The following is a 23,499-nucleotide window of genomic DNA, read 5'->3' as shown; positions in this document are numbered from 1 at the left end:
GTCTGAAAATACCATCCAGGCACAGATCTGCTCGAACTCGCTGGAGGAGGAGCAGAGTCATCATCATTTGATGTAGCTGGAGGTGTAACAGAAGCAGAGGGAGGAGGCGGAGGAAGAAGAAGCTCACCACCCTCCTCTGAAGATGTAGGAGTCTCGTCAAACACCACATCACAGCTCATAACAACTTTGCCGGCCTGCTGATCATATAGACGATATGCCTTGGACACAGTGCTGTATCCGAGAAAAGTCATGCGCTGAGACTTCGAGTCCAACTTGGAGCGATGCTCCTTAGGCACATGTACATACGCCGAACAACCAAATACCCAGAAATGAACAACAGAGGGCTTCTCACCATGGAAAGCCTCATATGGAGTTTTATCTGGAAGAGCAGTAGTAGGAGACCTGTTTTGAATGTAGACAGCAGTAGAAGTCGCCTCAGCCGAGAAACGTTGAGGTAATGAAGAATGCTCAAGCATAGCACGGGCCATCTCCATAATGGTCCTATTCTTCCTCTCTGCAACTCCATTCTGTGATGGAGTATATGCTGTAGTACGCAGTCTTCGAATGCCATGAGCCCTGCAATAATGCTGAAACTCCTGGGATGTAAACTCACCCCCTCTGTCAGTCTTGAGAGCCTTGACGGAGGAACCGGTCTCTTTTTCCACCTCAACTCTCCAATCACAAAAGTGCTGAAAAGCCTCATCCTTGACTTCAGAAAGAAGACCCAAGTATATCTGGAGAAGTCATCAACCATCACGAGTATGTACAACGCCTTACTCAAAGATGTGGTCAGTGGTACTCATAGGACCACATAAGTTTGCATGAACAAGAGCAAGTGATGTCGAAGATCTGTGTGTTGCCTCCTTCGGAAAGGCGGCTCGGTGTTGCTTCTCTTGTAAACAAGAGGAACAAACAGAAGATGGAGCCTTGATGGTCGGTAAACCCTTAACCAACCCATCCTTCGAAGCTCGCTGTAGAAGCTGATAGCTCAAATGGCCAAACCGAGCATGCCAAAGAGCAGACGAAGAACCAAAAGAAAGCAAAGCGGTCAACTTGTACAGACCACTATCTTGGACTCCCTGAGCCAAGATGCTACCAGTCTCCTTATCATAGTTGTTACGAGGTGTGCCTCTAACAGTTTGAGGCGTTCGAGGCGTACGACTGCCTGATCGAGGCGCCCACAAAAAAAACTAAAAAAATAAAAAATTATTATTATTATTTTGTTGGTTTGAGTCTTTAGATGGGGGCTTTAAGGGCCCAAGGCAGCCCCTCTCACACACACTTTCTCTCCCTCATTCTCTCCCTCCCTCCCTTAAGCCTTTCTCAAGACCCAAAGTTCAAATTTCAAAGTTCAAACACACTGGATGATGATGTTTTTTATACCCACTTCTGGAGCTTTCTCTATACTCTACCGGTTCATTTCATTTTACTTTGTACCCTTGAATCTTGATGATATATCCAGATGACGAGGATGAACTATTTTGGTCTCATAGGTCATTTTGGCCTTTTGCAGACGTTTAATACAGCTTTCTTTCTTTCACACACAAGAATGCTGAGAAGGAAGAAGGGGAGATCAATGACAACACTCTCATGGCCATCAAAGAAGAGATCTCCAAGGAGATCACAAAGGACATGGAGGGAAAGCTCGAAGCCAAGCAGTCAGGATGGGTTGAGGTGGTGAAGAAGAACATCCGTAAAGAAGTGAGGGAGGAGACTCAAAGGGAAGAACACCAAATCATTCACACCACCATTGAGGAGGAGAAGATGAGGCATGCCCGCCGCCTCAACATTCGAGTCACAGGTATAGCCGAGACACCCGACTCCACTCTCGAGAAAGATGGACAGCTTCTATGCATGAAGCTCGGCTACAAGGAAGAGCACCCTCTCCCCTTCACCAAAGCATGGAGAGCCGGGAAAGACTCAACACGCAAGCGAGCCCTCATCCTACAGTTTGCAGGAGAGACGGAGAGGGTCACCTTCATGAGGAAGAGGGTCATACTACGAGGTTTAGAGGGAGCTCCTATTTTCTTGGATGATCTCACGAGGATGCAGCTTGAGCATAGGAGAACTTGCATGACACGAGTCTTACACGCTAGGAGAGAAGGCAAGAAGGCCTTCTATCGAGATGGTCGGGTCATCATTGATGGCCGGCCCATGGATTAGCGGTTTGGGGCCTATGGGACACAGACCAGGCAACTGACAGAGATACACATGGCAGTATGGAACTGTAATGGTTCACTATGGGTGCAGCCTGGAGGACTGGAGCATGTTATGGTGGGGAGAGACATCATACTTCTGACAGAGACACATCAGAGCCCAGAGAGAGGGCTACCTCGAGTAGAGGGATTCCAGTGGGAGTCAGCATACAGGAGGACCGCACGCCAGGGTACCTCGAGAGGGTCGGGGGGAGTAGCAGTCCTATTCAGACGGGAGCTACAGGGGAGACTGAGAGTGGTAGCACAGGATCGAGAGGCCAGATACATGTGGATCAGCTTACAGCTCTCACAGGACAGGGTTATATACATAGCTCTATGTTACTTTTCTCCATCAGGATCCTCCTATCACACACACACACACACACACATATATATATATATATTATATAATAGATGCCTCTAACACGCCTCTAACGTCTCTAAAAAATACGAGTCTTTTGAGGCGCGTACCATACCCGCCTCGTACCAAACGCCTCTGACGCCTTCAACCTTGCTCCTTATCACGAATGGTAATCTCATAATGAGAGAAGATCACCTCCGCACCGTGAGCTGTAAGAGCACTCACTGACAAAAGGTTAAATGCCAAATTTGGAATGTACAAAACGTCAGAGCAGTACCTCTTGTCCAGAGGAGCGGAAGATGGGGATGGTGCCATGTCCATGCACTGGCATGGAAGAAGAATCACCCAAAGTGATCTCGCTTGTCCTGGTAGTGAAGTCCTCAAACCAATCTCGATGGGATGTCATGTTAGCAGTAGCACCGCTATCCACAATCCGTGACCGAGATCGAGAAGTCACAAGAGCAACTATACAACGAGTACCTGCTAATAGAAGAATACCATCATCCTTCTTGGTTTGAGACACCGCTGTAGAGGAAGAGTTCTTTGCTTCTTCATCTCGCTTCTTCTTGTGACATTGGGGCGATTTATGACTCTTCTTGCCACAATAATGACACTCAATGTCCTTGTTTTTAGAAGATGTGCTTTTGTCTTTGTCTTTATCCTTGGAGTTATCCTTGGAGTTCTTGTCAGAACCCCCTTTCTCTTTCTTCTGTTGATTCTTCCCTTTATCTCGTGCAGTCAAAGCTCCATCAGAACCACTAGAGGTGCCAGTCTGCTCCTCAAAGCGAGACTCAATCTGCATAATGGAGGGGAGAACTTCCTCCCAAGTAACTGGAACAAGATGAGGAGAAGAAACAAGAGTCTGAAAATAAGCATCAAACCTCTCTGGAAGCTTGGAGAGAAGCCGAATAGCCATATCATCTGTAGAGATATCCTTGCCACAAACAGCAAGCTCATCCTGGAGATCTTTCATCTTCGAGATGAATGCAGGTAAAGATGGAAAGGTGGAAATTGACAAGTTCATAAGCTGCTTTTCCAAAGCCAAAATCCGTCCCGGAGACTTAATCTCGTAAAGATCTGCAAATGCCTTCCAAACTTCATGTGTAGCGTCTATTGTACGGACATGAGAGAGAACAGGATCCTGACAATTCAACATCAGAAAGGAGAAAACATGACGATCATTTGCTTGCCAAATATCAATCTGTGCTTGAGTCACACCACCGGAAGCAAGAGTGGGAGGAGTGGCATTGGTAGGTGTAACAAGCCAATCCCAGAGATCCCAGAGATCCACGCCACGCAAGGCTGATTTCACCTTCACCTTCACCTTCACCTTCACCTTCCACAAAGTGTAGTTGGAACAATCCAACTTTGCAGACTCAGAGAATATATGAAGTGTAGTCGGGGCAGCCATCACAAGAGCTTGGGCTGAATCTCAGAAAAATGCACAATCTCGGAAGGAGTGTCCACCACAGGTACCAAGCTTGCCACCAAAGCCAGAATCACCACAAGACCCCCTCTGCAATAGGGAATGTCCACTGGAGAGGAAAACGCAGCGAAAAAGGGGATGTAGACCTGAAAATACAGGCCGACTAGTTCCACACTCCTAGTAAAGAAAAACGCTGATGAAAAAAGTACCTTCAGGCTGAAAGCGATGAAGCCCAAGTGAAGGGAAAGCGATCAGCAGCAACTGTCCAGAAAACGCAACAACCAGAGGGCTACAAATCTGAGAAAAGCAGAGGTGAAGGGGCAGTAGATAGGGCACAATCTGGGGCAGCAGAGAGAATGCTGAACCAGGAGCGATGATACCATGAATGAGTGCACAGAGTGGAAGCAAATAAACACTAGAGTGTGCTGAGCAGAGAGTGCAAGAGAGAGAGAGATATGGAGCAACTATGCTGAATATACTGAAATGATACAGTCCCAAGCAAGAGATACGAAGAGTCTCATAAGTGAGGGAGCAAAAGGAAAGACTAGACTATGAGAAAAGTGAGAGGCTAGCCCACCTATTTATAGGTAAGAGGGGCTGGTTGACTGCACAAGATCACCTGGCCGACTGGACATGGTGAAGCTGCCCGACTGGGAAAAATGCACCCGACATGGGAAAAATCCCAGAAAAATATACTAAAAAGGGGTGGCCAGCCCACAATCAAGGGCCATGAAAAGGGACCAAAAGGGACACCAAATATGAGCAGAAACTGAGGATGAATGTGCTAACAAGGTGCCCATCTATGTATGGGCTTGGGCAGCCAGTCGGCCTGTATAAACAGGGCTGACAGCCCCCGATATGGGCCCCACGACCAGGTTGGCCAGCCCCTAGTCGGGCCCCTCCTGGCCAGCCGACTCCTACTGTCCGACTAGAGAGAAAAAACAGCCCTCCACAACTACAGAATTGGGAAAAATGATCAAAATCGGGGACGACTCCTGAGGGCGGGCACACCCACATCACACGCCCTCACTCCCTATGGTATAGTATGGTAGAGACAGGAGATGAATACTAACAGATGCTTATATGCTTTCATATGCTTCGGCAATGCATATTGGATTGAGTTTGACATGCCTAGCCTTAGATGACTTCTACATGGGACTAACCTTGACATCTAGGGCCGAGAGATCGACATACGTAGCTCGTGCTTGACGTGTCCTAGACCGGGGCTCACAATGGGGCCACGACATATAACAAATAATCCTTAAAAAAGAGTATTAATGATGTGTAACGTTACATTAAATGCTGAGCTGGTGTGTCACATAGCACCATAGTGCAAGGTGCATGTGACATCTCCTCTCCCAAGGTAGAGTTCCACACATGAACTCCCCCAAAAATGAGCCACAATTGCAACTATATAGCCCAATAACCGGTTTACACTGCTATAAGAACTGTGTTCGGCCGGTCTCTAACCACCATAACAACATGCGTAGCCGACACCATGAGCTGATTTCATGAAGTTCCTCTCGGCTAGCCAATTGCATTATGTCTTACCAACAAGGTAATTTGTTGTGGCTATTATTGCATGCACAAGAAAGTTTCAATACATGTCATTCTCGTTTGATACGAGTATCCAGCTTTAAAAAAGAATATCATTGCTTTTTCATGCATAACAAGGTACATGAAAATTTAATACTGTCCTGGGGTAAGGGAACTAGTTTATTGCCATCTCATGGTTCTCCATACAAAGTATTGGTGCAAAGGTCAAACATTTGGTTTTAATATTCATGCATGATGGTTTTTGACACTTCTAGTGACATCCTTTTGATAAACACATATTAAACTTAGGTTTATTAGCTTGACTCATGAAGAATAACATGTCATGTGTTATTGTGACCAGGTTAAGAATTAAGGAGGACCTTCCTCAATGATATTGCAGGACATTGGGTTAATCTTTACGAGATTTTTTTGAATAGTGTCAAATTATGGCTGTCTATATCTCCATATCTAGATGGAAACATTAGCCTAGTTATAAGTCATGGCGATAAACTTCAAAAAGCCCCTAATTATGTGTTAATTGACTTGAAGTATTAGGGATTTGACCATGAAATTGGTTCTAAATGGTCCAGGCTTTTTCGATTTGGGTACTTGGAAGGGCTGTACTTAGATCCATACATGTGGTATGAAAGTTTTTTGGGTTGTAGATGAGAACATAAAAATCAGGCCAATCATCTTGGATAACCTTTTAGATTACACTAATTAAAGTAGGACAATTTTCATTACACAATGTCGTGAAGATAAAGGCAACGTGTTGTTTCTACATTTGCAATGTTGATGTGTGTATGTTTGACCTGGTTTTGCAGCTATCAATTCATGGGTTTGCATCGGCATATCCAACATGGGGTTGAACTTATGGAATGGGCTCCTGGTACGATCATTCCATACAGATGATTGAGTGTCGAACTCAAAGACAATTTTTTTTATAACAAAGTTGTGGGATATACAGTATATAGTTTATGTCTGAGGGCCTGAACTCATGCTTCCTTGTGGGCAGCATTGTCTGATAGCCATTCCACATACCATTTTCCCTCTGTTTTGGTCCCATTACTTTGCGGTTTCTGGCTCTCACATGCAGGCTGTTTTCATTTACCATTGTTAGTTTTGACAATTATGCTGTAGGGACATAACCACACGGCAGTATATCCATCCATGTTTTGGTGTTTGGAAGTTGCCATATGCTTGATCTCAGTAACACATTTTTTCTAGCAATTACATTGTGAACCTTCAATACCTTTTTCAGATTAATCTTGCATTTCTCAAGCAAAGAAACCTATATCAAGTAGGAGTGATGCTACAAGAAATCCTTCTCCATCAGAGATTGGACCGTGGAATCAGCCTGCAGGAAAAAGTTGAATCCACATCTCCTGTCACACGGCAGTGTATCCATCCGTATTTTTTCGTTTGGAGGATTGCCCTATGCGTGATCTTAATAACATGCTTTTTCCAGCAATTGTGATGGGAGTCTTTAATGTTTTCTTCAGATTAAGCTTGCTATTTCTCAAGCAAAGAAACTCTATGAAGTAAGAGTGATGCTACAAGATACAGGACCTGCCTGTTACCATTATCATTAATCTTATGTCCTGGTGATGTGTGATGATCCCCTCTGCCTGTCAATGTCTGCACAGAATGCTGATGTATGTGGTCTATTGTCTTGCCTAGCTCCATCAAAGGTGCATCCTCAAGACTGTAATGCACAGAATGTTGACATGTTTATCACCTGTAGGCTGTCATCTTACCTTGCCTCCCCAAGACACTGACATCTGGGAATGGCAGTTGGTTTGCCAGGTTTTTGAAAACAAGTACGTGACTTATTATCTATAGAGAGGCTAGTTTTTTGACGTGTACCTGACACTTCAATGCTTTGTATGCAGGTGCACAGTTCTGCTCTATTGTTGGTGATTTCAACAGCTGGCAGCACCGGAAAAATTTTGCAGACCGTGAGCTACAACATGACGACTTTGGATACCGGCGTATATTTGTTGATGATAAGCTACGTGAAGGGCAGGAAGAGGATGAATTCTACCAAGATTACAATTATGTGGATGACTATGACCTTGGAGATGAAAATCCCGACATCGAGGCTCTTTTGAAGAGAGTCGAAGATGAGTACTGGGAACCTGGTGAAGATGAATTCATGGGTGACCGGCCTGAGAAACTGGCGGAGGAACTCTTTAAAGTATTCTTTGGAGATTTTGATTCCTTGAATATTGATGAGAACAAAGAGGAGGATGATATACCGGAAATTGTAGAAAAAGCAAGGGCAAGAGTTGAAGAATTGAAAGCAACTTATGGAAAGAATGATCTCCCACCAATAGATGTCATCGATGATGGGAGCAATCCTGAACACCTTGAGTTTGTTGATGACCCTGTTTGGAGGAAACGGGTCTTTGCAAAAAAACCGCCTCTCCCGTATTGGAAGTACTTGTGCAAAGGTCGAAAAGCATGGCAGAAAAAGTACATTCCGGGTATACCACATGGTAGCAGATACAGGGTTTATCTTCATACAAAGGAAGGGCCAGTAGAGCGGGTTTCGGCATGGTCCACTTACATCTTGCCAGGTGTTTTACATGGCATCTACTTATGGGATTCCCAAGGGTGGTTGCATATGTAGGGAGCCTAGAGGGCTAGGCTGTGCTTGAGGTGGTTCAGAAGGGGGTTTAAGCCTGAGAAAGTAATTGGCTATTCGGCAAGCACTGGGAAAGGGGGGATTTGATCTAGAAAACTCTTTATTGATGGGAAGGTTAGAGCAAATCAAGGCTGGGGAATGAAGGAAGAAGCCATCTGTACTCTCTTGGTGAATTGTGAAATGTAACTAGTACTGAAAGCGGTCCCTAAAGATAGTTTTGATTGGATTTCAATGGCGTATTGCAGACCCAGATGGGAATCGCTCAAGCTCTATATATTGGGAGCCGCCTCCGCGTGAGATTTTTCAGTGGCGAAACAAGAGTCCAGCAAGGCCTAGATCACTGCGTATCTATGAGTGTCATGTCGGGATAAGTGGATCAGATGCACGCATATCAACATATAATGAATTTACTGACAATGTAAGCTATTGGCTTTAGGCATTCCTTAGCCAGTTTTGTGATTGTTTGTGGTAGTCTTCAAAGACCTGTAAGAATCGTCAAATATTCAGGCTGGTTACAGATATCCCCAGCTGTCTCATGGGCAGGGGGTTGGATGGGCAAGACTGGCCATCCATAATAACCAGCCTCATATACCTGGAGAAATTCTTCGTAGTGTCAGGGTCCGATTATTAGCTCGTTTTATGACCGCATTCTGATGAACCTGCAGGTTCTCCCATACGTAAAGAACGCTGGATACAATGTCATTCAATTGTTTGGTGTGCAGGAGCATACTGACTATTCAAGTGCGGGCTATAAGGTTGCACTCCTTTTTTGTCCTCTCTCTCCACTAATCTAGGATCAGGCACTCTTTTGCAATTCAAGTTTTTGACCAACCATATCCTTGTATTGCGGCTGTTGCAGGTGACATGCATGTTTGCTATAAGCAGTCGGTTTGGCAAACCAGAAGATTTTAAACGGCTAATTGACACAGCACACGGTGATTCTGATTTCACAATGATCTTGAGTGCCTAAAACATGTGATTTGAATTCTTTATGTGGAAAACTTATTCGATTTTGCACCGTACAATTTCTTTGTTTTGAGTAGAGACTGGACTGCTGGATAGATTGTATAAGGTGGTAGGTAGGATCTTAAAACATATATGGCAAGGGGATTAAAGTATATAATCAAAAAGAGAATCCAGGTCTTGGATGAAGTGAAAATAGTACATAACGAAGGATTGGTGGTGATGGTTGATAGTGTGCATAGATTTTGAGGAAGTATAGCAAAGGACAGGAATGATTGGCTACAGGCTCGAGTGTAATCTGAAGTCCTGGACCTGTGTCGCCTAAGGGGGGATTCAGCTGCTGCACGCCAGTGTTTTGTCCACAGCCTAGCCGATAGCCCCTGGCGTCTTTGGTACCACATCCGGGTTCTCTCTTTTGTCTGGCAGCTGCAGTTTCTTCCACCCCGAAGAGGGCTGCATGCTAGCTCACCTCCCAACCGTAGGTTCTATGCTTTGAACCACCCCCGAGATAGGGGCTAAGGTCTGACTCCCATAGATCCATACTAGTCCTTTGGCATGCTGATCTATGCCTTGCCACACATGTAGCGGGAGTCTTGGTCGAAGATCAATAGTGAGGTTAAGACAACAATAACCCATGTCTCACTTATATAGTGCCCATGCTGCTATAAATAACCAAACTGTTATAAATAGCAGTACACATGGATTTATTAATAATAACCTTAGCCGCCCGTATTAGCCCATTTTCTTCTAATCCTAGGGCTCCCCTAACCTTGTCGGATTAGGCCACTAATTTTTGAGGATTAGCACTAGGTATGTAACATACTTCCCCTCCTCAGATGTTTCCACTCTTGGAAACAAAATATGTCTAAGAAACCTATGCTGTAAACTAGCAACTGTCTCCCAAGTCAAAGACATTCCTAGTCTTGGAAATAAATAGGGGAAACTCAGGCTGCGTGCGACAATTGACTCCACGATCTAGTTCACCATTCATGTACTTTCCACTCATAGCTTTGCTTTAGGAACTGACTAATTATGTAGCCATTGGTATTACAACTATGTTAGTGGAACAAAAAACAGACTGACTCGATCCAGAGTCATGAGGAACACAATAATCCCTCAATCCAACTCCCGAGGAATCGAGAAATTTGACATCATAGAGACATTTGTTGTAGCCAATCAAATTACCTATCCAATCAGGATTGGGTAATTCCTCGTACCTAGGGGATAAAAATACCTTTCCTCTTTGAGAACCACAACTATTAGATATTTGAACACTCTCGTCATAAATGACCTTTGAAAGAGTTTCTATCAAGACCATGTCCAAGCCAGAACACCCATGATATAACTCTCCTACTGTACCATATCCTCCGCCAAATGCAGAACTGTGGAATTGGTTGTATAGCAAGTCAATTCTTTCTAGGGCTACACTAGAACTCCATTTTTAAGTTCTATTTCTCAAGGGAAACTTGGGTTGACACCCATACCAAACATAACCTATTCAATATTATCATAGGCAGATCCTGACTAATCAAATGATCTCTCAGTGCTGAATATGTGCAATGTTCCACTAGAACTGATATATCCTCTGTGCTACATGACAGATGGTGAACAATCATCATGAGTAGGAACCTATCTCAATCGAACTCTAAGTGCCTGAATCATCTAGAAACTTCAAGTCCCAACTCAGCCTACTAAGTCAAGGTAATCAAAATGCAAGCGTAATCTGCCAACATCAACACTCTCTATTGGAACTGGTTCGAACTAGTATAATTCGACCAGTTAATTCGCTACACAACTTTGGATAACAGCCATAAAAGGTGATGACCTGGACATTTGCCTCGTCAGAAGCATGGCCTGTAAACCGTACATCTGCCACGTCAAAGGTGTGGCAAATGAACTGGACATCTTTCATATCATCCCATGAACTAGGCATCCAATAATCCTGAGTTTTTGGATAACTATCTCACCAAGAGCTAAAACATCTGCCTCGGCTGAACTTTGTGAACCTGCACATGTGATACATCCTAGTGTCCCAGACCACTAGAACATACCCCATATACATCTTACAATCCATTACTCCTTAGCTTGCAAGTCTTCCGAACGATTTTCTAAGGTTGTTAGTAACCTCTTTTGGCATACAAATTGAATCTTCTTGGGAGAATAAATCTACTCTAGAAACCTACTGATAAAATATCAACAAAATTTGGTCTAAATCTGGATCTCTACAAAATATATGTGCGCGCGCTAAGATCCACCATCTCTGCGAAGCAAAGAAGCTTCACCTGACATCTAGCAAAGCATAACTGCTTACCCAAAACATATAGACCTAATCAACAACATAACACTCTCTCCGATCATCAACATAACACTCTCCGATCATCTGCAATCCATAGTCTTATTCTTCGTGTCATGTGCATGCTTGCCCATGTACATTCTCAGGGATAATCCAGAAGGGGCAGCCAAGAAAAAGATCATTAGAGCTAGGATTATGGAGCACAGAGTGCAAATTTGGCTAGGGTGGAATTGGAGAAGACCAGGATGTTGTTGGCTGCTTCCAGGAGACATTGGCGGTACCAAAGACCAAGGCGGCTGAAGGAGCATCATGACATGGCAAGTCGGCTGCAGGCGCAGCATTGTATGATTTATTCAGCCAGTCGGCTGGACCAGTGGTCGGCTGGCCGACTGCTGGTCGGCCAACACTTCTCTTTTCCCAAGGGGCCTATAAAAGGCACTCAAAGCTCATCATTGTAATCATTCATTCCTTTATGGGGATACCAATGTAACACGCGGAAGCTTTGGGGGTCTTCTTTCAGCCCTAAACACCATTGGAAACATGCTGATGCAAAACGCAGACATGAAGAGAGAGTAGAGAGAGAGAGATATGCTGGGAATTGAGTATATTCCTATGGTACAAAAAGGTACCTACTTCTGCAGCCCTAGGCTGCCTCATACAAAAGGTGATAAACACCCAAAATCTAGTCCCTACTTGGACCCTAAGGACCCATCCCCATAAAGGAATGAATGATTACAATGATGAGCTTTGAGTGCCTTTTATAGGCCCCTTGGGAAAAGAGAAGTGCTGGTGACCAGCACCGACTGGCTAAATAAATCATACAATGCTGCGCCTGCAGCCGCCTTGCCATGTCATGATGCTCCTTTAGTCGCCTTGGTCTTTGGTACCGCCGACGTCTCCTGGAAGCAGCCGACAGTACCCCTTCATGCAGTCGACAGCATCCTAGTCTCCCACCCTAGCCAAATCTGCACTTTGTGCTCCATAATCCTAGCTCTAATGATCTTTTTCTTGGCTGCCCCTTTTGGATTATCCTTGAGAATGTACATGGGCAAGCATGCACATGACATCCCCCTCTACTAAACTTGATGATGGGATTCCAACCCGTTCTTGGATGACTGTCATCATCCCACTCTATTCCCGGAGTCCCTCCGTCATCCATCCGACTCTGTCAACCCTTTTCACTGAAAACCCGTCCCGGTCTCCAAAACCACTTTGTCTTAGAATAAGATCTATGCATCTATTCCATCTAGCCCCCAATCCATTCTTGCCCTGACTCTGAACACCGTCTTGGTCTCATTCGTGTGAGAAATGAGTCTGGCACTCTCACATCACCCCTTGGAGGATAATCCTCCCTTGGGACTGCCCGAGAACCTATCTGGCTCACAGGATTATCATCCCCTCTGGCTTTGTGGAACACCACCAACAAACCTCTTGGGAGCTCTTCCCGATTCTGTGTTCCTTGCCTTGGGCTTCGTAGCCGTGTACATTTCTGTACCTTGGACCTGTACACCATCATATGGGACTGATTCAGTGTTTAGCTTTGCTGAGCCTGATGCTCTGATACCAATGTAACACGCGGAAGCTCTGGGAGTCTTCTTTCAGCCCTAAACACTACTGGAAACATGTTGATGCAACCATGAATAGAGAGTTGTGGGATCGAGTTTACCATTATACTTACTGAAGTTCATTTTCTTGGGAAAATGATTCGAGGGCGTTGTCGGTGTCAATCTGGTGTCCAAAGTTGCTAGGTAACGCTCGTGTTCCACGAGTCGCATGGCTTCGTCTTCACGTTGTGGGATCTCCAATGCACGCATGTGCAACTCAAGCAAAGAGCTCGACTGCGGTCGTGACCCTGCGAGAGGGTCCCTGTGTCGAGGATCTGGAATCTGGGATACAGAAGGAGAGGGAGGAGGAGATGGAAAATGCTACGCTGGAGAACGGGTATGTTCTTCCAGAGCCTCAATCTGCTGCTCTTCCAACTTGGTCGTCTGGTTTGCGACTGCTCGCGTCATCTGCCGGAACATCTCTGCAACACTCAAGCCTGGTGCCCTAGTTGGGCTGCCTGGTGCACTTTGGTCCCATGTTTCTTGGTCTCTCTCATCGCGGAAGCTCGCCATAGCAAGAAAAAGATCTGACCATCAACTATGTGTGTGGGAGACGTACCATCCTTCGAGGGACAGGAGTCACTCCGAAAGGGGTAGTCCACCGGCGCCTGAAAACCAACCACACGAGCGAGAAAAAATTCTGGTTTCTTTGTTGAATCTTTGCACTTGAAGTAGGCTCTAATACCACTATAACATGCGGAAGCTTCGGGGGAGATCGGTAACTTCAATGCTCAGAAAATCAGCACACTTTTCGCGATGGAATTAACGCACAAAACTGAATGAAGATGTGCAGAAAATAGAGAGAGAGAGGGAGAGAGAGGAGAGGACATAGTATTGGGTCCCAAATACCCTATGTAGGGCCCCCACCACGGATGGTGTATTTGCTTTATTAGAATGATGCAAATCTGAAAAGAAAATATAGAAATCTTGACCTTTCTTGGCCTAGAAATCTCTGCCCTTGACTTGCAGTCCTCCACCCCTTTGCTTTAGCAACTTCTTGGCTGTCCTAGCCCTTGTATGCTTGAGCACTTTGTGAATTGTGAGATAACACAACTGAATTATGGCTCACCTATTTATACTCCTCCCAACTGAATTATGGCTCACCTATTTATACTCCTCCCAACAGCAGTTGGCCAGTCTATAACCAGGCGGCCAGCAATAAAAGTCCCATGACTGAATATTTCAGCATTAAATGCTGAAAATTCACATAAAAAATCTGCGCTTTTCCCCCTTGTTGGCTGGGCATCATGCGCTTGAATCTAGATGGGCTGGACCCTGAATATATGCTGTTTTTGGGGACTGGGCAGCCTGTATGGTCTGCCCCAACTTTGCCCTGCAGCCCTCATAACACTAGATGTGTTGTTGGCTGCCCCTGGCATGCCCCTAGGGCTGTCCTACAGCCCTTCCATGGCTGGTGGGTTCAGCCAGGGCCTTCCTGGCCCTCATGGGGGTGGTTTCACACTATCCCCATGCCCACACTAAGACTTGGGGTAGCCCTATGGGCTGGCCCCTATTCCTAAAAGCAAACCCTAACTATCTACAGAATGATCTGGCATCCGGTACCATACCAGATACACAGAATCACTGATGTCATTCCAGAGGGAGACTCACAGCGCGGACTAGCACTGTTGCATGTGCAGGACAGTGCACACCTGACCTTGGACTCCTGTGCAGGACAATGCACACCTGACCTCGGACGACTGAGATGGATCCCTAGTTGACTCGTCCCAGACTGGGCTCACATGGGACCAGTTTACTATCCCAGGTCCTGCACCTTCTGTACAGATATGTCTACGTGCCATCCAAGTGCGGGATGCACGTGACACTTCGTTCCTTCGTGTAATTGGTTTCTCAAATCAAGTTCCGCTTCCCTTAAGTCGAGAAATCCATCAAATAGGAATATAGATGTATCCAAAAACCTTGCATGTGTAGCAGATCCTAGCGTTCCATACCACCAAGATATACTCCATACAAGACCCCCTTTAGACATAAGATTAAGTTGAGAGTGATCAATTCCTTCCCAATCGTCCCTTGACACAACCAGACGCCCACCCGAAGGATGTCGACTTTCATGGTATACCACCACATCAATTTGCCCTATATGATATACCTTTTACTTCCTCCTATAATTCTGGGGCTGCCATAAATATAGAACACTCGTCTATGGCAATCTTGCCCCAAATAGTGATCATGAGGCTATCGTAAGTGTAGGACACTCATCCACGACAATCGTGCCTCAAGTAAAACTGTGTTTGTAGCAACTCACTGGCCCAAATCATCCCTACATAAGGTTGGCGAGGTCCACCTCATGTAAACCCTATGAACCTAAGTTCAAAACTTAGGAGGATGGTCTTGGGGAATACAACCTTTACCCAAAATAGGACTTTCTCGAAAGAAACCATAAATCCCATACGAAGCTGCTAAACTCTCCCAAGGAACCAACCACAATACTCACTTCCACCTTGGTATGTGCGCACCAAAAAGAAGTGAAACCCCATCCAATAAATAAAATTCGTGGATCATCAAGTTCTATACAAAAACCCCATCTCACATGCAATAAGCGATGGAACAAAGGTAGCCTCTCTCATCTCGAAATCTGAGATGGAACAAAGGTAACCTTTTTCATCTCGAAATCTGAGATGAAACAAAGGTGCATCCAAAATGTGCCCTTAAGGTGGGGCTAGAGTATATACGTGAGCCAAAGGTATTTGGAAAATCAAGTATAGATCATACCATTAGTACTGTGTAGATCACACATCTGTATATCATGTCCCCCTCGAGTAACGTCTATGGTACTAAAACCTAGTACCGATCCAACTCCGTAAGATAAACCTGAATCTAGGTCTATAAAGGGATCTCTACTCTGCAGTACCCAAATCAACACATTGTAAAAGTACTAGTATAATGACCAGTAAACCTAGTGCATGTCAAGGGAAATATGGCACAATGGACCCTGACAACAATAAGTTATCTATGGTCACATAGAAACCTCATCAGTGTGATCTTCTCGACAAAAGTCAAGACATGCTTAAAGTTGGAAACTCTCTGTCAAAAGATGACTGAATAAACCATCTCTGAGATCTTGTGCACTATATCCAATGTGATCGATCAAATACATGATCTAATGTTACTATTGGTAACTGAAAATATGCAAGATCAATGATCATACATGAAAGTAATAAGTAACCACAAGTAGTCACAAATGTGGTCACTAGCACTCGGCTGTGACACACATAGATTGCAATCGAAGTAAATGCTTGACAGAATTCCTTGGTCGAGGCTTCCCGATTGGAGTCTATCTATCCAAGACTAACCAATGTAATTCTTGGATGCAGGAAGGAGCTATCAGTCATGACAACTCTGCCGGCAAAATAAAATTAGATAAGTGCATAGTATACATAGCACTATCGAAGTCATGCTATTGATCCTTCGCATCCTCTCCTAGTTCACACCAGGTAACCTGCAATCACTAGGATCCCCACAAAAGACGTGGGTTCCCCCTTTGCAACACACGGGTCATAGAATAAATACCAAAGTATATCCGCATCCAAGAGTTCATCAAAACAACTCAAGGTTACCTTGGCCAGACCAGCCAAAGAAGGCTCTCTAGTTCCCCAAGTCAAGGGTCTCTACAATAAATTCTTCTCTATAGATCAGGGATTTTACCCAGAAGGAAATCACCCATCCACAACTAGATCCACTCAAATATCCAGAACAATAATCTATTAGATATCGCGTACTAGATGGGACACCAAGGTGTGTATCTCCATGTGAACCTCCCAAGTGATCAACCACCTTTTCGGTCCCCTCCCGTAGATTATCCCTACAATGGTCCATATCTATCGCTTAAGAATGGTCTACCACGAGTCCGGGTAATCAAGGAGAATATTAGTCCAAGTTGTTCGGCTAAGGCATTACGAGCGCATACAAATCAAGAAGCTATAAAAAATCTACTTCTTTCTACAAACTCAAACAACTCTTCCTCCACCTATGTCTGCTCCTCATGGGTGTGAAGGCCACGGTTTACTCTAATGGAGGGGAAAGAGCCACTAGGTATTTGGAAGGAATCATGAAGGAAAATTCAAACTGTTCCGCTCTAAGACGGAAATCTACTCGGATCAAGTCACTCCCCAAACAACCACCTCATAAAGTATGAGAGCGAAGGATTAATGCCTTGCGCGATGAGGTAAGGCTTTGGTGGAACAGGGGAGGTGTTTTTAACTACTTGCATGTATTTTTGTCGATGAGGTAAGGGTTTGGTGGAACAGGGGAGGTGTTTTTAACTACTTGCATGTATTTTTGTCGATGAGGTAAGAGTTTGGTGGGACAAGGGAGTTTGTCGACGAGGGTGGATATGAAATTTTCAGATGCACAATCATCAAACATGAACAAAGCGGACTGATCTTTGAGCTGTCCCCAAGCTTTACATACAACCCTATCTTTGCTGTCATGTGAAGTGTTGTCCTGTACATCCGGAACCATATGCACATTAGGCTTTGATGCATTTGCATTATCACGCTTCTTCTTGTTTGGGCATGCCTTTGCAATATGCTCGGTACTACCACAAGTAAAGTATTTTTCCTCACTCATATTGCTTTTTCTGTTCCGGAGTGAGACCATAGTCTCTCAGTTTGAAGGGACGCTTCTTGGTAGTGTTATTTTGAGCCTTTGTACCATTTTTATCTTGGTTTTGGTCCTTTTTAGGTGGCTGTCCATCATTTTGCAGGTTTTGGACAGCCCTCTCTTTGCCTTGAAATGAGGGTTTAGCCTTATTGGATCGACTCAATTTGAGTTTCAATTGCTCGGTGGCAGTGGCGGCTGCGATTAATTGGTGTAAGGTATGACCAGGATACATTTGTAGTCCCACTTTGTACACGGGTTGCAATCCCGATTGAAACCTTCTCTTCCTTTCCGCCTCGGTGACATGCATAAATAGAGACACCTCCAAAAGCACTTTCCAAAACTTTTGTACATATGCATTTACCGATTCCCCCTCATTTTGCTTTACCCAATCCCACTTCATTGTTATCTCATTCAATGCATTGGGAGGCAAGAATTGAGCATAGAACCTCTCCTTGAACTCTTCCCATGAGCTAACAGGATTCGGGGAGAGCTTCTCCGTGAGCCACCAATGGGCAGCAGTGCCTTTCATGAACATGCTTACATGCCGGATCATGGATTTTTGAGTGAAATCCTCATCACTAAAAGCAATATCAAACTGGGTAATAAAAGCAAGTGCCTCTGATGCATCATATTCTCCATGATGATATGTGTCAAACTTCACAGATTTGTCTCCGGCTTTGAAGTCACGAGACTTTGATGCATGTTTGTGCATCTCAACATGTTTTTCCCCATGTTTGTCCATTGGGACAGTCCCTATGACTGGCATCATTTTTGGACCAAAAGGTGATGCATAAGGCATAGATACATGTGCCCTGTAAGCATGAGGCATGGCTGACCCCTCAACATGCATTGATACATTTTCAGCCATAACTTCTCCCTCACGAGCACACTCGAAGGCATGAGTGGCGTGAGAGATACGCGGAATACTTGCACCAACAGAAAATTGCAGCCCATGTTGCATGTGTTGTGCATGCATATTTTCAGCCGGCAATGGCATTTGACATATATTTTGACCACTGCCATAAACATTGTATCCTTCACGGGCTACATTAGGTGTTCCTGCATGGCGTGAAGTCACTGATTGTTCCTCTCCCATAGCATGGAGATTCATCCTCTTAGACATAAGTTCTTGTTCGGGCACTTGTGGGGGTTCCAAGACATGTGGGATGGTTGCCTTTTCTGCATAGGCATCCTCGGTATGAGCCAAGTATGCACGTGCTGCATCCCTCGGTTGCATGTGCAACTCTTGAGCAATCATTGCCATTGCATGATTGATATAAGATTCAGCTTTCTTGGCCTTCAAACGGTCATGTACCAATGGATCCTCGTCGCGACGGTAGAGATTCAATTCTTCTTGTTGTGCATGGAGAAGAGCCTGCATACGAGTAAGTTCAGCCCTCAAGACTATGGACTCTTCTTTCTGCATCTTCTCTTTGCCAGGGTACGGCTGTCCCACATATTCATGCTCCCTATTGTGCACCACATGAGTTTGCTCATCCTGTAAAGCATTGGAGGCAGCATTTCACTGCCTCTTGTATTAGCATTCATTGTATGGTTGTCCATAATGTTCTAAGTGTAGAGATAGCTAGTGTTCACGGTGATCGTCTCTCTCACGATAGAAGTGAAAGAGAACCGTATGCTCTGATACCAATGTAACTTGGTTGAACACAATGCTAATCAATACACTTAAATACACTAAGATTTGATGGACACTTGCTCAAATACAAGAAGTAAATTGCTGAATTGACAAGAGACACACAATGAGCCGGAACGGCTGACCCCTCTCTCAAATAAAGTATATTAATCTTGGGAGAATCAAGTACATAGTGTCATGGGCATTTCTGACCAGCAAACAAGTGGTTGTCGATGTAGACTTGCAACCCACACTACCCTCTCAAGTGTCCATGTTCCCTACCATCTACTCTCTATTGTTCCACCAACACATGGTAGCAACAATCTGCAAGAGAGCATGTAGGACAAGAGAACACTACACATGGTATGTGATCTTGTAATCCGGTTCCTTCCTCCTGTTACTTGCTCCCATATTTAAGCATAAAAGCTTGCCGGTAGCAAGTAGAGTCGATGACAGCGGAAGTCTTCGCGATAGAAGTCCTTGGAGTATTGAGATCTTTGATTTGTCGTCTCTCTTTGCGACAAAAGTCTTCAAGAGGATGAAGGGAACCTTGGAAAAGCTTTCCCTATGGTTCAACTTGAGAAAGGAGAGTTGAAATTAGGATTTTCAGCAAAAAGACCAGAAATTACAGCAATAAAGAGAGCTGTTTTGCTGAATTTCAGTCATCGGAAACACTCTTGGAAGCTTGGAAAACACCCTAGCAAGTTGGGTATGGCTATGGAGAGCTTGAAAATGGAGAGAAATGGTGGAAAAACAGAGTTTTCAGCCTCCAAAAATCTTTATGAAGAGAAAACACGAATTTTCTCTTAATAAGTAAGTGAATTGGGGTCCAATCAGGTGAAGGGACATGGGGAGATGCCCATTTATGAGTAAAAGGGGAGGATCAGGTCCTGGACATTGAGTCTTGTTCGCCTCGGGACTTCAGTGAGTGTGAACTTGGAAGCGGTCATAATTTATAAGTGACTTCAGGGCGCCCAAACTTAATGAAGTGGGAACGCACTCACTTATAAATATTGGCTAAGTCCTAAGGGCTATTTGAGCCTAGATTGGGTAATACTTACCACCTGTTCACATGTGCCACAATCATGTCAGCAGCAGACAGTTTCACACGCACGGTTTACGGGCGGGCGTCCCCTTACCCGGAACTACACATTGGTCATGCAAGCATGAAAACAGCATGCAATTTCAATTGCAAGCAAGCACATAAAGATGCTATGCAATGTAGCATTGGTATGGACAATCCCCGTTCATGAGACTATACCAAAATAGACGTGCTCTAGGCAAGTACACGAGGTACCAGACCCAATGGAACACCAATCCACCAAGCATTTCCGGGCATGTAACGGAGGTACAAGTCCCAACTGAAAGCCAAGTCTACAGTATCACATGAGTGGCATCAATCCCCGGCATAAACAACTGCCATGGACACTAGTCCAATGTACATACATGATAAGAAAGCACAGGTGGACCAATTGGGTGGCCAAATGGTGACAATAGGTTTCTTAGTTTTCTTTCTTAAACAGATTTTGTTTCCATGTGTGGAAACGTTTGAGGAGGGGAGGTATGTTATGTAACTAGTGCTAATCCTTGGGATTAGTGGCCTAATTTGGCATGGTTAGGGGAGCCCTAGGATTAGGAGAAAGCAAGCTAATACGGTCGGCTAAGGTTATTATTAATAAATCCATGTGTACCAGCTATTTATAATAGTTTGGTTATTTATAGCAAAAGTGTGCTCTATATAAGTGAGACATGGATTTTTGTTTTCATAACATCGCTATTGGTTAGAGTTCGACGAAGACTCCTGCTGTGTGTGTGGTAGAGCATAGATTAGCACGCTGAGGCCCGAAGGACTGGTATGAATTTGTGGGAGTTAGACCTTAGCTCTGGCTTGGGGGTGGTTCAAAGCAAAGAACCTACGGTTGGGAGGTGAGCTAGCTTGCACCCCTCTTAGGGGTTTTGTACTAATCACTGGTGTTTTATGTTTAGGAGATCCGTGGGGTTGTCACATCACTTATGGTGTCATTATCAGGGGTAAACATTTTCCACAACACATACCCCACCAAGAGTTCACATATGGTTATCACGGCTAGTCAAGTATCTCCCAGCTACCGTACAGCCATGGCATCAGATGAATATTCACCGAGTGGTATTCCAGCATTAAGTGGAACCCTTGGATATCCAACAAATCATTGAACCCTCGGATATCCAACAAATTTAGGGTTTTACCGATCAGTCCCATGGGCTTGCACAGTATAGAAAATAACCTAACAACAAATTAACATGCTAGATCAAAGAGGTAACTAACTGTACGGCTGCTTAAGTCCACTGGGCAGCACTTCTCAGATTTTGGGCAGCAACTAGAAACTCCTGGGCAGCCAAAATGATTGTTGGGAAATTTGTAACTCTCACAAACCCCCGGGACATGTGTGCATGTCTGACTCGGGTATGTGTATGGATCATATGGGTGGTATACTCGGGTATGTGTATGGATCATATGGGTGGTATACCCATATGGAGTCCAAGGACATAACAGGATGGCCTGAGCATGCGGAGGGATCATATAGTATGGAGTCCAAGGGCATGGCAGGATACTTTGGGCAGTGCCCTTATTGATATCGGGTCTTGTACACATGGTGTACTGTGAAGGCTAGGTGATATCCATGGGGATTTCGGCCATGTACACGTGGTGTATTGTGATGGCAGGTGGTATCCTTGGTGTACAAGAAAGGGATGGGTGATTCTCCAAGTTTACAGTTTCATAATGCACTGGTGTATGCTTCCTTTCTTTTACTTTGTGTGAATCGTTTTCATGTGTGGACAATGCTTGGTCTTCCTAAAAAGGGAAGGGTGGGGCAGGGGGGGAGGTGGTCCCATATTCTTCGGGCCCTAGTGTGGTGTACTAAGCAAAATTTCTTTGTGATTGTGATTATGACATGTGTAAGTGCGCATAATCTTGTTGGCAGTTAATTTTATTGCAAAAAACGCGCCTCCTCATTACAATGATCGCCATAAGAGCAGCACCAAGTGGTGCAACAAATCCCTTTGCAGTATGGACAACCTCCTGGCCAGCATGGACAAATGTGCAGCAGTCCCGGGTTGGTATGGAGGGCATACAGAGTAGAAAAAATAACCAGGGAGATTGTATGGAGCAGAGTAGGAAGGGATACTGGGCTATGCTTTTTAGAAAATGAGCTAGAACACGCTACAGATTTCTTTTCCTCCCTCTAAGGGTCGGTTGATTTCTCCTTCGCATGGTAGAGAGGGCCATGTGGGTGGACAGCAACCCCCTTACCCATGCATACGAACATTTGAAGGGGGGCCCAAGTTAGCTGGGCCCCATTTTATTTGGCTGTGTGCACTTTGGTCCCAGTCATATTCACATGATGAAGTTATGACTTAATAAAACGTTTATCTAAAAGAGGCCCGGTTTTATACTTGTTTCTAGCAAAACACATTAGAACACGGGTGAGCAAGGGGAGCCAAGCAAGCAGGAGACTAGCAGGACTGGAGTAGGGTATGAGCTATGGGAAGACCTGAGCAAAATGAGGCTCAACATCACTCTAGACTAATTCCTGAACCTAGTGCCTAATTACAGGCAAAAACTGCTCCAAAAGATAGTATCCATAGAGAAGCTGGTGGAACTCCCAAGCATCAATAAAGAGACACCAGCCACGGACTGGAGGAATTTGGAGAAAGTACAGGATTGCAACACTGCAATTCTTGAAGAGACACTTAGGCATGCCCATCCTTGGGATTTTTGGGCATCCCCGAAAACCCTGTACATTTCACATACAAAAAATCCAAGCCATGTCCATGACCAAAGGCAATGCACATGCACATTTTCACGCAAACAATTTGTCAAGGATCAATCCGCCACCTGGCAAAGCTTTGTACCAAGTGCTTTTTTACGTGAGGAGCCAGGTTGATGACAGGTTTCCAACTTTTGTCTCGTCAGTTGCCATATTAGAGGCCCTCACCCATCTGCGGGATTTCTGCTAGTAAACCCGCTTGTGGCCAAGTTAGGGACCACTTGCAAGTTGTGATTCTTTGTGAGCTGTAGATGGGTAATCTGTGTTTGGTTAGCAGACTTGTGGGTTTTTTTGGCTGTTTATAGCTTGAGGGTTTATACGCTTGAGGAAATATTCCTTATAAAAAATGGGAATGTGTTTGTGAAGGAGCCCTTTGTATTGTATATAAACCCTCTCAATTTGAATGGAA

At 44.6% G+C, this 23,499-nt stretch overlaps 1 protein-coding gene across 2 annotated transcripts in view; it reads left to right on the top strand.

Annotated features, from left to right (window-relative positions):
• EMB2729 (Alpha amylase family protein) overlaps positions 1-23,499 on the top strand; it is a 52,513-nt gene that overhangs the window by 9,741 nt on the left and 19,273 nt on the right. For both annotated transcript variants that reach the window (XM_086773904.1, XM_086773903.1), the window contains 5 exons: positions 6,343-6,407; positions 7,411-8,097; positions 8,411-8,583; positions 8,831-8,920; positions 9,025-9,100. In XM_086773904.1, the coding sequence (XP_086630030.1) occupies positions 6,343-6,407; positions 7,411-8,097; positions 8,411-8,583; positions 8,831-8,920; positions 9,025-9,100 (1,091 nt within the window). The remainder of the gene's footprint in view (positions 1-6,342; positions 6,408-7,410; positions 8,098-8,410; positions 8,584-8,830; positions 8,921-9,024; positions 9,101-23,499) is intronic.

This window comes from Cibotium barometz, chromosome 34, assembly GCF_041138505.1.
Source record: "Cibotium barometz isolate CiBa-2024 chromosome 34, ASM4113850v1, whole genome shotgun sequence".
Taxonomy (NCBI): Eukaryota; Viridiplantae; Streptophyta; class Polypodiopsida; order Cyatheales; family Cibotiaceae; genus Cibotium; species Cibotium barometz.
This window is presented reverse-complemented; position numbering and strand designations above follow the sequence as displayed.